The 13,557-nt window shown below is 39.3% G+C and overlaps 1 protein-coding gene across 3 annotated transcripts; it reads right to left on the bottom strand.

Moving 5' to 3' along the window:
- Positions 1–1,332: 1,332 nt before the first annotated feature.
- On the bottom strand, positions 1,333–7,636 carry slc3a2a (solute carrier family 3 member 2a). Of its 3 annotated transcripts, none has more exons than XM_044341505.1 (11): positions 7,512–7,636; positions 5,971–6,175; positions 5,673–5,857; positions 4,557–4,730; positions 4,273–4,367; positions 3,985–4,121; positions 3,158–3,267; positions 2,795–2,994; positions 2,627–2,704; positions 2,303–2,522; positions 1,333–2,146 (listed from the first exon to the last, which is right to left on the bottom strand). In XM_044341505.1, the coding sequence occupies exons 2-11, from the start codon at positions 6,165–6,167 to the stop codon at positions 2,007–2,009; spliced, it is 1,536 nt and encodes a 511-aa protein (XP_044197440.1). In that variant the 5' UTR covers positions 6,168–6,175; positions 7,512–7,636; the 3' UTR covers positions 1,333–2,006. The 3 variants fall into 3 exon arrangements, with proteins under 3 accessions (XP_044197440.1, XP_044197442.1, XP_044197443.1); XM_044341507.1 differs by lacking the exon at positions 7,512–7,636 and adding an exon at positions 6,597–6,711; XM_044341508.1 differs by lacking the exon at positions 7,512–7,636 and adding an exon at positions 6,585–6,711.
- Positions 7,637–13,557: the final 5,921 nt, after the last annotated feature.

Here is a 13,557-nt window from a genome sequence, read left to right on the forward strand (position 1 = left end):
ACTGTATACAGTACATTATGTTATCGGATAATTATTACCGTTGTTATTTTATAATGCTGTAGCTGGTTGCTGGGAGGTTCAGTCTATAATACTTCATATAAGACGTTGATATGTTTTGGATGTAAAATGATATTTTGCTGTGATCTGAAACTGTAGCTGTGAAATAAATGTAGTGGTGTGAAAAGCACCATATGTCCCTCAGACACACATTGCTGTAGAAGTAGCAATGAAGCATGAAATGGAAATAATCTAGTAAAGAACAATGACTTCAAAACTGTACTTAAGTACAGCGCTTACGTTCCACTGATTAAAAGCAGGGTTGTCCCTTCATTTCAAGGCAGATGCTGGAGTAGTTTGCCCACAGACTTCAGGCCGGGCTCCAGCTCATACAGTATCTTGTTCTCGCTCTTTTTCTCTCCTTCTTGTGCCATCATAACATAACAGAACATCTTAATCTTTCACAACATCTCAGTTGTGTCAATAACAAAACAACTTTATCATTTTATCATTCATCGACAGTATGTATGGCACATTCCTCCTGTGGCTATTGTTTCCGTCTGACTATACTATATCTGAACCAGACTCCAAGTTCTATGTATTATCTATAGCATCCTTTCCACTGGGTGGTAATTTAAGCCAAAAATTGCAATTGAAAGGAAATAAATGTGAGTTTTTCAGTCAAACGTGTACAGTTTCTCTCACAAAGCGTTCCAGTGAATCCAGTCCTTTTCTACAAGATAAATTATTGAAAAAAGCAGCTGTGGGAAGTACAGTATGTAAGGAAAGTATTAGTATTTCTCATTCATCTACCCAATTTTGTCAATGCTGACTCATCTGTCAGGAAGTTTATGTCACTCACAAAATCACTAAATTTAGGAGAAAAGTTTCAGAAACCACTAAGAACTATGCTGTACTGAGAAAACTTGAAGCAGTGGTACTTTTTTTTTTTTTTTTTTTTTTTACACATGTATATTGCAAGTTAGCTGGGGCAAAAGTGTTGCTTATCATTTAAAATGAAGACATTTTCCCTGCCACATTTTGAAAATGTGACATTTTACAAAGGGGTTGATAAGAGTAGTTCCTTTAAGAGAGTCAGGGTATGACCCATTTAGTGTAACTCGTAGGTATGTGCACAACGTACATGTTTGAGTCTGGTAGAACGCGCATGTAAAACCTATCTGAGGATGGTGATAAAATACAGAGACGTGCTTCCTCTGTTAACATCTGTGACACACTTACACACACCTGTACTGAAAATAGTGAACGCCTCATTTGATATCATCTTCAGCATAAAGAAGACTTAAACACGGAAACATGAGCAGTACACAGAAGTTGGTACAGAACTTTCTGTTTATTCATTTCTTATTCAGTTTAGTTGACAGACTTGATGCCATTTGCAACAATTTTGTTTAATAGCACTCTTAAAATACTTTGAAACCACAGTCAGAGTCATCACACACGTTCAAAGTCAACTTGTTTTTCCTGTGCAATACATGCCTTTCAGTGACAAAAACAGAGAAAAGTCCATGGAAAACAAACAAAACTGTTAATACAACAAAGTCTCTTAAAATGTATCATAAAAAACCCCACAAGGACTGATAAAAAAAAAAATGCCCCAAGAACAAGAATGGAATGTCTGTCACACATTTGGACAATGTAGTGGGAGTCAACAAAAATCACAAAAGACCAAAATGGTCATTCAATGAGTCCATGTCTAAAAGGCCTGAATCTTTTCCTGACACAAGTAACCTAAAAAAAAAAAAAAAAGTTATAAAACCTAAAAAACCAATCCAACCGAGTTTGTACTGCCCAACATTCAGATTTTTCAGTGACTGTTCTGTCTAAATAAACTGATAGAAAGTCCTATAAGTTGTGATAAAAAGAAATGTTCTGTATCTTTTGAATATGCCACCTTATTCCTTCAGGATTAGGACTGACAGACTAGTTTCTTTTTTAAAAAACAAGTCTAAATCTACAGGTAGCTTTCCTAATGTGTGGCGCCATCTTTAGCCTGTATAGGGGAACTGCAGCAGGACCCCCTGTCCAGGAGCCAGTTTGATATTGTCCAAGCTGACTGTGGCTTCTGCCTCCAACTCTGGGTCAGTTGAAAGGTGGACCTTGGCTGTGGCTGGCAACTTTACATTCTCTGCAGGAACAAAGAACATGGTGTTAAACAAAAATGGACGAGAGAACTATAAGATCGAGATCTGTTAGTGTATGTTACTGCATGAGCAGATGCTTTTTGACTTCCTGTTAAATAACACGAAGATAATCCATTTTAAGACATTTCTTTTGAACTTGCCTGTAGGTGCCAGTTTGAGTGAGAGCGTCTCAGGTGCTGATCCCAAGTTAACAGCTGTTATGTATCTCTCGCTCTGGTCCCACAGACGGAGGAATGCGAGGGAGGAGGCGGAGGAGTGGAGAGAGTAGTAATCCCCGTGGAGGAGAGAGCGCTCTTTGCCTCGCAGTTCACTGAGGGATCTAAACCACTTCCTTACAGCAACGCGCTCCTTCCGCTCAGCCTGTTAACGTGAGAATTGAGGACATTTTTTACAAACACAAACTAAATGAATGTTTTTGACATTCTACATGTCCACACTGACATTCAATGCAAACACAGTCTTACCTCAGCAGTCTCATTGACGACAGCTCCTGAAGCAGGTTCCGTCTCTATGTCCCAAACCATCTTGGGAGATTCTGCACCCTAATGAGGGAACAAAGAAGCGAGGTTACACCCTGCAACCGCTGTAAGGTTGTTGAAATATCTGAATACCTGGTGTGTTTTATTGCTTACCTGTGCCTGAAGGCCGATCTCATCTCCGTAGGTGAACACTGGGGTTCCGGGCATGGTGAACAGCAGGAGCTGGTAGAGACGGATCATAGCCTGAGAAGCTGCCTGTTTAGACAGCTGGTGCAGTTGGGCGGCACCGAGACCCCAGCCCACATTTCTCTGCTGTGAGTGAAGGGTGTCCATATCCTTGATTTGCTCCACACCTGCAGATATACAGGTCAAATTATCACCTGTGATGCACCATTTTGTAACAACTTGGTTGGTTTTTATACAAGAATGGACATTTGTTTTTGTGCAATTGTTATTTCTTTAATTAGACAATAAGAAAGTAAACACACACACACACACACACACACTCCTGCCTACCTCCTTTATTAGTGTTGAGCAGGTCAGACAGGACGAGATCTACACCAGAGGTGTTGACGAGCTGAGAAATCTCTGTAGCTGAAATACCTTCAACCACACCCATCAGCAACCTGAGAGAAACAGAATGTGGTGAAATTAGTCACATTACAGAGCAACAGAGCAGGCAGGGAAAAAGATTATACTGCTGATACTGTTTCACACGTTTGAAGAGGGGAAAAACTCAAGTCACTGTTTTACACTGTTTTAAAAAGATATGTAAAGAATTTTAGCATTTTGATATACATCATTGAAAAGTCTGACCCATTTTGTATCATTCTTCAAATCCTCCACAAGGTGTCACTATACGCCACTGGCCTGTGGATGCCTTCCTGGTTGATCTGTCTCTCCCTGACTCCCACCCACAGTCCCCTGCAGCGCTGGAATGCTTTTAATCTCCGCCTTTTACTGACGCTTCTAAAATTACCTCCTAACCTTCCTAAGAAGGTTCAGTCCGACAAATTCTGCAGCAGGGCAAGTCTGCTAGCAAAATAATAAATGCTAACTGTAGCTTCTGGAAACACCTAATATTTGAATTAAATCACTCACATCCAACTAAACTCTAAATGCCTCTCTCCTCCATGCAGCACAGTTATATTTATATAGTCATTCAAGGGTGTCTATACTATCACACTAGTACAGTCTTTGTGCAAAAAAAATGCTTTTTTATGTCTGCAAGAAAATAGCTAAATTTATTCAAAAGTCTTTCAAATGAAACATTCAGTGTTTCTGCACAGATTTGTCTACTTATGCAGAACCAAAGGAAGTCAGAAATTGGCAGCTGTTGTTACCTTTTCTTGGTCTCCTCACTGCGGTTGCCCTGGACAGCAGCCTGCAGCTTTGACCAATCAGGAGATGCGGCGGGAGAACTGAGGTTAGATATCTTGATGCCATCAACACCCAATTTCACCCAGTGGTCCACTGCATCCTGGGAGAGAACATGAGCATTTTAGTGACAACAGCAGCAAGAACAGGCTAATGACATGGCAGATACTTCTTAGAGTGAGTGTCTCACTTTCACAAAATTTAAGTCAGTGAATGAGGGATCGCAGTAAATAATGCGTGTTTGTTGATGATACCTTCATTTTCTCCATCACTTCGGTAAGATCATTCTGTTGGAACCAGTGAGAAGCTCCCCGGTAGTTTGGAGTCAGATCAAGCACCACAGAAATGCCTAAGAGGAAAAGAAAACACAAAAGTTTGCTTACAAAACCTGGAGTTGATCAGTATCAGTCCAAATTCCCACAAAATCTAGCAAAATAACATATGTTACAACTGACTGTGAATGAGCCAACACTGGTGACTCATAAAAATGATTTGAGTTTTTAAACTCATAACTGATTTCAGTTGTGTGACAACCTACCTTTCTTGTGGGCCTTTTCCATCAAGGCAACCAGGGCTGCCTCTGTTCCCTTGGATGGGTCAATCGTACCCGGCTCCAGGGTAAGGGGATTGTCATCCTGGACAGTGTGAAGAGGGCCCAGAACCAGGCCTTTCACCTTCAACTGGTTGATGTTTTCCAACTTCTTCTCAGCACCTGGAGACAAATAGGGGGGAGAAGAGGGAAGAATGAAATGTCATGCCTGTGGGAATTTCACATTGGGGAAAGACAACAGAGAACTGATGTGTGAAAGGTAGCAGGGTCAAAGGGTTAGAAGGAGAGGGCAGAAGGCTGGAGACATTTCTATGGTTTCAGGAATCAGCAAAGTAAAAAAATAGGAAACTTAGGGGTGAATACTGCTGCTCTTTTTGCTAGGTATTGACTCAAGGCAGTAGCACGTGAATTACTCCCTTCACACCCTCTGCTGGCCATGTGAAGTCTGAACACAAGAGGTCCTTTATGTGAAAACAGCACAAAGTCACGTGCAGTTGTTGGAATTCTGCCCAAGGCCTGTTGGAAACCCGAGTGCTCACTAGTAATTCACTTTAAGAACAGCAGTACAATCTGTCCTTCCTTCCTGCCTCTTAAAAAGAAGACCTACATGGTTAAAACAAAAATTAGAAAATGAAAGCTAATGATTGTCTAAAATTAAGTAAAAAAAAAAAAAAAAAAAAAAAAAAAAAAAAAGATCTGAAAAAAAACTTGGATATCTGCTCTTTACACACACACAAAAAAACTGTACTGGGTTGCTCAACCTTAACCTCGAATTTGAGTAATAGAGATATGAAAGAAATGACTCATAGGTTTTTACGTCCTTTAGACCTTAAGTTACTCAATGTCAACCTAGTCAGCAGTTCAGTATCTATCCAGCTGAAATAAGCCATGCAGAACTAAGGAAACCTAAAACCTTGTCACAAGACTAGTGACCCTTGTGAAGAGTGTCTTACCACAGCAAGACCAGCACATTTTGTAAAAATAATCTCTAAACCTTGTTTTGCTTTGAGATTTGGAAAATAAGGATGACACCATAAACAAAGATGAGCATGGAAACAGCAGCAAGACAACAACAAAAAATCAGAACATGACTCTATACTCTACCTGTCAGTCCTTCAGAGAAGGCCTCAAGGTCAGATATCTGGTACAGAGGTCCTTCGTTCCACCAGCTCATATCAGGGATGGGTTTGCAGCGAGGGGCCTGGACTATGATCACTATTGCTCCAGCCAGCATGCCCAGCCAGCCCAGCCAAAACAGGACAAGAAGCACCCAGCGGGTACGCACCCATCTAAACAGAGAAGGAAATGAATATTAAAAATGACTGTCGATTTTATGCCACATGAAAATACAAGACTTGTATTTAGTATGTGTTTATAGGAACTGTTGTCCAGCAGCTCTTACCCTGGAGTGCCAGCAACCTTCATCAGCTCCTCTTTAGACAGGCCAGTGAATGTAACCTCGTCCTCAGGAACCTTCAGCTTGACGCTGCCATTTTTCTCTCCGCCGACAGCCTGGACATCGCCTGTCATGGGCTGCTTCTCAGGGTCCAGCTCATTGAGCTCCACTTCTTTCATGTCAACCTCAGTGTCCTTATTCATGGTGGATTCTGGTATTTTGATAAGAGATTGAGAAACAAAGGGTTGGATAAAAGAAGAAAATAATACATTGTCAAGTTAGTTTGACTTTGTCTCTTCTCCAGGGCAGAGTGTGGGCCCTGAACACAAAAAACTGACATGTAGCCAAACATAAGACCAAAAATCTGATTATTAATTCAGAGAAAAAAAACCTCTTGAGGACAGGGTTTTTTCCCCCAGGTCATTTGTATTGTTAGTCTAACACCTGTTGTATAGCTACACCCTAGTGAAGACGTGAAAACAAAAGCTAAACTCATATAAAATTGGCTAATTTACTAATGGGGGTTGCTAAGTAACGCTTGCAACTGTTCTGAACTAAACGTTTGCTAAAAGCTTTAACTGCTGAGAAAAACCTAAACCCGCTGGAAAATTAACACTAACCTGTTTACTTACACAGTACTTTGTATTTATAGCATTTGCTGCTGTAACAAAACATTAAAATGGACAGACAACTCTTGGAAAGGTTTATTTCTACTGCCGCTGTGTCCGGTAGCTGAGCTGTCTGATGAAATTGCGCCCGTCACTTGCAGGATTCGTTCAACGCTTGTCCAGATAGTAACGTCAGACCCGCGAAAATCCACGAAAGATCTCGCGAGAGTGATCATTTTAACCCAAACCACGATCTTTCTTAAACTAACCAGCTAATTATTGTGCCTAAACCTAACCAGAACTTAACCACAACGCTGTCAATTCACAAAACATCATTATTTTGTACAACTTGCACAATGAAGAAACGACGCAAATCAAGGGTTACCATGTAGACAACGGAAAATATTCACAATAACAGTGCCTTTTACAATTATTATTTTTAAATTATTTAGAAATTAAGCCTTATAAGCTTAATTAAGATTAATTTAATAACCGTAACTGACTGTCTTCATCTACCATTTATTACTAATAAAGTGACTCGCTTTACGGCCACTATTAGGCAATTGCAACGATGAATTAGCCTATTGTGCATTGTTATTACGATTGTATCGGAAGCCTATTTTTATATGACTGGTTCGTTAAAAATGTGTTTAAAAAGTGTTTTTAATCGTATAATCTGGAAAATTTAACTCGTTCGTCGAATAAATTCCAGTACAAGTCTGAAGCCATCGACTTGGACTACCGGTGAAAAGTTTGATAAAAAGTGACTCGTTTCAAAGATGATGAAATGGAGTCCATCTTACGTCATAATTTACGCACGGACACGAGGAACTCAGGACAGCATTGTATTTTCCTTTAAACCCTTCAACGCACAGTTGAATAAGATGTTTAACATTCTCTTCTATGGAAGTCAACCCACTGAGATATGAGAAACATTACCTGTGAAAGGTAGCGTATAAATCCGTGTGGTTCTCTTTATCTTCTGTTAGTCCTCGGTCTCTTCTAATCTCTTTACAAAGAGGCTCAGTCTGTATTTGTAGCTGCCTGACTTTTCTCTCCGCCTACCGAGGGAGGACTCAGTGAGCTCCCCCTCCCCCCTCCATCTCTGTCTGTCTCCTATCCTGGAGAAGCTGAGCAAACAAACAAACAAACAAACACATAAACACACATTAGACTACACCCTATTCTCCAGTGCAAATAGTTATTATAATGATCAAAAATGGCCATTCTATTCTATTCTATTCTAAAAAATGTTTAAAGGTAAGATGATTAACAAGTATAAAAGGTATGAACACTAATGTGCATATGAATTTTGTTTGGGACTTTTGGGTAATATACATACAGTAGGGCCCAAAAGTTTGAGACGTTTGGACCCCCCCCCCCCCCCTCTCTTATCTTCCTTCTTCTCTTCTTTCTTACATTTTCAGTGTATACAGTAAATCTTAAGGGCTCTGTACAAAATAATGAATGTAAAAAGGGTAGGTGTAATAAGCTAAGCCTTCAGCCTACACCTTTTCAGTCAGTATAAACTTGCTTTGGTTTGTCACTGCTTCAAAAGTGATGACTTATTATCATTTATTTATTTACATGTGTATTTGAGTTGTGTATGTTTAAAATGACCCAAATAAACTAAACTGTAAGTATCAGTTACCAGTACAGTATGTTCAGTACATGCTCATGTTTTTGGTGTCTGTTTTTACTCAGTTTAAACCTTTGCCCCAGTTTCAACGAAAAAAAAACAAGACGTACAGGTCTTCAAAGTTATTTTGCCTGGGGCTCCTGTGTTTTCATTTAAGGCCAAACTGAGGTAAGTAGGGGTAAAAGAGGAGATGATATGGAGGTGGAAGACAGTTGTCTGCAAGAGTTTTAAGTCAGAAAGTCAGAAAATCCTCATTACAAAGCGGTAAGGCTAAGATTTTCTGTTAAAATTGTTGCCACAAATTCAGTTTGCTAATGTTTTCCTGAGGAGAATGTAATCAGTCGAAAGCCATGATGATATCAACCCAGTTGATTGACTGATTGATCTACTGATTAGTTGAGATCATCCATTCCATTCATCACTAATCTAATTTCAACTTCCACCATCCCCATTTCCCACTGATCCACTCTACAAATCTCATTTGCATCATTTTGTCCTCAATCAACAATAGACATACATTCACTGAGTAATCTACAGTATTCAGTCTGATATCATTCTCACACTATAGTGGCAAGTCTTTTCTGTGTAAGGGTCTGAAAATAACTTGTCAATCCCCCACTCCAAAATGTCAAATTGTTGATATTGCTGCTGTTAATTTCCATGTAATTAGGTTTTTAAAAATGTTATTAGAATAAGGGTTAAAATTGATGTCTAAATGTATTCATTTTGAAGTACTGATGCTAAAATAATGGCAAGGTAATAAAATGTTCACACTTATGTCCTCGTGCCCCTGCTTGTGGCCTGATGCATTCCCCAGCTGTTGTTGACCTTCATAGAGTTACAGCGACAGAAGACTTCTAGGAAAAGCACCGAGAAAATCTCAATGTCATGTACAAGTGTGTCAATAGTGTGTTTCAAATGATTATGATGAGAATAGCAGGAGAAAGAGTAGCTCATGTTTTTGATGTTTTTCCCTTAGTAGTTTTTCAGTTCAGCCATTTTCCTCAATGAGAGAATATGCTTTAAATTCATTATTTTATTTTTTCTTCTTCTTTTCATCTTTTTCCAAGGGAGGGAGGGCTCATTTAATGGAATGACTGGCTAACAGAGCCACTAATGAAAGAAGGCAAATTAAGCTTTTCTGTAATAAATGGTTGATATAATATCACTGATATCATTTCGTTTTCACGTCTCATGACTTGTTGTGTTATTGAGCGTTAAACCAAATTAGAAAAGCACAATTTCACTCATTTTAGAGCAATTTATTAGGGTACTTTGTTAGCCAGTTTAACAAAATTTATTTAATTTTGACTGACTGATTCTTAGTGTGATCTGGGGACTCCAGATCTCCCTGAAAATAGTTCCAGAGGGTCTCCTGCAAATGTGAAAAAACATCTATTTTACCTTTATTGGATTAATGAGGAATTATACCAATGACAGAATGCAGGTTTATTGCATTTTTCACACTCACTCCTGCTATCTTGCCACATTTGGTGCAGACAGTTGAATATAAACACATTCAAAATCACGTTTTTCTATATGTGGACCCTTCTATAATTAGGTCTGGGATAAATCTTATTAAGTGGGTGGCTCACGGGCAGCTTTGAATCTATTTTTGGGTCTGTGAGTGTAATACATTTAATAACGCTGCTGATACAACCTCAGTTTTATTTTGGAAAGTGCAGCAACATGATGCAACTTTTCGATGCAAATTTAGAAGCTCCAAAATAGATGTCCAGCAATGTATAGAAGCTATATTTTATTGTAAGAGTTTAGGTGCTGTGTCATCTCCAAATGCACGCTGGTGAACATGATATCATCCCTCTCTCTTAGACAAACTCAAACACACCCCATCTGTTTCTGTTGTTAACCGCAGCCGCCAATCACGTGTGTGTTTGGCAGAGTCAGGCTGTAACAGAGCTAATGTGGACACAGTGTACTGTTGATCCTAGAAGGAAGGTGCACAGACTCCTCACGAGTAAAAATAAAGACACGTTTCTCCTCACGTTTCTCTGTTATTCATTATCCCTTCTTCTTCAAAATAACTTTTCTGCATTTGTGGATTAATAGAATGAGGGAAACAATGTGTGCATATAGGCAGCTATGATAACAGATAGCAGGAGATTTTGGAAAAAAAGAGAAGGAGGAAGAGATGAGTGGATACATGAGGAAACGAGAGTTGGGTGGGGAGGCGTGACTAGTGAAATAGGTGGGACCAAAAGAAAGAGAGGAAAGGGCAGACACAGAGAGAAGAGGGGGGAAGGGATGTGTAAACATGTTTATCAGTTGAGGGTGCCACAGAATATGGAGCAAAATTTGGAGTGTAGTATGGCCATGGGGTATTAATAGAAACACAGCACAGAGCTTTTACCACATGTTGCCTGAGTCATGTTGAGTCTTTAAAACCATAACAACCAGGACATACTCTAGAGGACTAAAGCAGCTTTTAAGATATCGTAAACAATACATTGATTCAGATGTTTTGCACATCGGCAACAATGACAACAGTAGAGTCGAGGTTCATGGAAGACACAGATGACAGGACTTGCTACACTGTGAGGCCAGCGTACCTTGTTTATGCCCTCGGCAGGAGAGGAGGGGGCAGTATCATTAAATCCATCTGCAAGCCACTCACTCACACACATATAGAAAAGAGAGAGAGAGAGGAAAGGAGGGAAAACTTGCTCCCTAGTTTTCTCAGAGGAAGAGTGGCGAAGGTACAGATTACTTACTGTATATTACACCAGTGTTTCAGGGTCAAAAAGTTTGTTTTTGCAAATATAAGGTCAAATAAGTATGAGGAAACTATGGTTCTCTTAAGTATGAAATGTGTGATTTACAGCTGATTCTATCAAATTCTTTAAACATGTTTGAGCTTATCCCAACAGAATACCAACGTAATAAGTTTAGAAGTATAGATTAGTAACAGTGAGTGTGCATGGCTGGGGAGGGCACACACATGAATACACACACACACACACATACAGACCCTCCCTATAAATCCTTGTCTGATCCCTCTGAGAGAGTTTATTTTGCAAGACAGCACAAGCTTTTGAAAAAAGAAAAACACACACACACACACACAGCAGAGCAAACCCAGACCAGTTCAGACCAGTTTGGCTGAGGTCTTGTGCTTTCATCTCATTGTTTCAGGATCACTGCAGTTCAGAATGAACCAGTGCAGTTTAAGGTACTTCCCGGAGACTAAACTAAACTAAAAATAGTAAAAATGAAACATTTTATGAAACACTGCATTCATCTCATGAAAGAAGACGTCATGTTCATATGTTCTCTGATTGATTTGCTCAGCTTTTGAAGATGTTTTCAGGGCATGTATGTGATATACTGTATTTATTTTTTTTTACTTTTTTATAGAGCGTACAAATGTTAGGAAAAAGAAGAACTAATAGCTGTTTCAAAGATTGTTAGTTAAAGTTCACACACAGTCAGTATACTGAGTGTTCTTTATTGGGACTTTGAATCATATTGTTGTGTAATCTTGTCGCTTGTTGCACTGATATCACTGGTGTACATTGACCCACTGGGTTTTATGCAAGTATAACAAATTAGTCCCAGCTTTTTGAATCACTTGTCTACTAATGTCTCTCTTCTTCCATCTGTCCTCCTGTCTGTAGTGTCAAATATTCCCTTCGGTTCTGTCCATTTTTCTTTCTGTCTGTCTGTCTTCCTTTCTTTCTCTCTAGATGAGACTGTGCGGCCTAATTTTCTGTCACTGACAAAGGCTGGACTGTTCAATGTGGGGGCCTCCCTCTCTAATGAAGGGAGAGCTCATATGGACAAAGCAAATACAAATTAGTTCATCACTTAAGTGCATTCACCACAGAAATACTTCATAAATATAAACAGAATATAAGACGCTGAATAAGGGACTACAGAAATGAGAGAGAACACATAATTCAGATATATGTGCAGAGAAAAAGAGTTTGAATCAAAATAAATGCAATAAATTGTATTATTCATCAATGCTGAGATATACCATACAAATAACAGTCTTTCCCATTTGACTAAACTTTATTAGAAGTTTCTTAACAAATTTATTCTTTTTTAAACTTAGATTTCTATAAAATCTCCCTTTTCTCCATCAGTCCACATCCATCTCTTTCTCATTCACACACTTTCCCCTCTCTGTTCTTCGACTAGCCGGCTCTACTGTCACAGTATTTCTTTTACTCTCTATTTCACTCTGTAGGCTTTGTTTCTTCCCCTTTCTCAGCCCCTCTTTCCTTTTCCCTATACCTCCGCCTCTTTCAGCGTGACACAATAGAAGCTTGTTATGTGAGAATGCTCCTTTCTGTGAGAGGAATTTCAAACAGTTCAACTCACAAATGCCGTACTCTCTCTCTACCTCCCTCACAGCGAGCAGAGTGGCGCAGCGGAAGCGTGCTGGGCCCATAACCCAGAGGTCGATGGATCGAAACCATCCTCTGCTATTTTGTACAGTACTTAACATCCTCTCACTGTCAAACATAAGTAGAAGCAGCCGATATACTATACTGTACCTACTCTCTATCCACCAATATATGCTCATTAGGCCACCTCTGTGCATACGGTATCTACACAATATTTATTCCAGCATTCTTGTCACTGCCATACACTCACATGTATATACAGTAATACAATCTGTCCTGTATATTAATCATGTTTTCTTGCCTTTATATAATAGCTATATGTTTATATATACTATTGTCTGTATTTGTATCCTCCAGTAACTGTGTTCTCTGCACTGTGTAATAAGTATTGAGAGTTACTGAGAACCAATGTCTCGTACTCAGCTAACATTAATTCTGATTCTTACTGCATGTTTCATTTTTGCTAAGAACCTTTGATACACTTGATGAGGCCCATCATCTGTTCAGTTGACAAAGGTTTGAGAAAAAGGCTTGATGAAACATTGTGTATGTTTTTCCTTTTGCTGGAGGACAAAAGTATTATGTCGGGTTTAGTATTTTTCGAATGTGTTCAGTAATGACACAGCAAGATCTGTTACAATGACTCAGGGTTTTAAAGCACAAAGATACATGTTATAGAATGATTTCTTGAATAGATCTTAATACAGTCGCCTACACCCTGTTGCACTGCTGTCTGTGACTGAGCTCAAACTAGGCGAACAGATTATCTTAAATTAAATATTTACCTCATTTGTGCCTGCTACACAGTTTCCCTTCAATTTAACGGGTAATTACCAGAGAGGGAAACAGCACCAGGGATGTTGAACATTGACCTTTGATCTGCGGCCTGTTGGATATATACTCTCACTCTGTACTTCCTTTTCTATGCCTTGAAAAGGCCACATCTACATGGTATGAAACCTTGAAACCAGAATAT

This window comes from Thunnus albacares, chromosome 22, assembly GCF_914725855.1.
Source record: "Thunnus albacares chromosome 22, fThuAlb1.1, whole genome shotgun sequence".
Lineage (NCBI taxonomy): Eukaryota > Metazoa > Chordata > Actinopteri > Scombriformes > Scombridae > Thunnus > Thunnus albacares.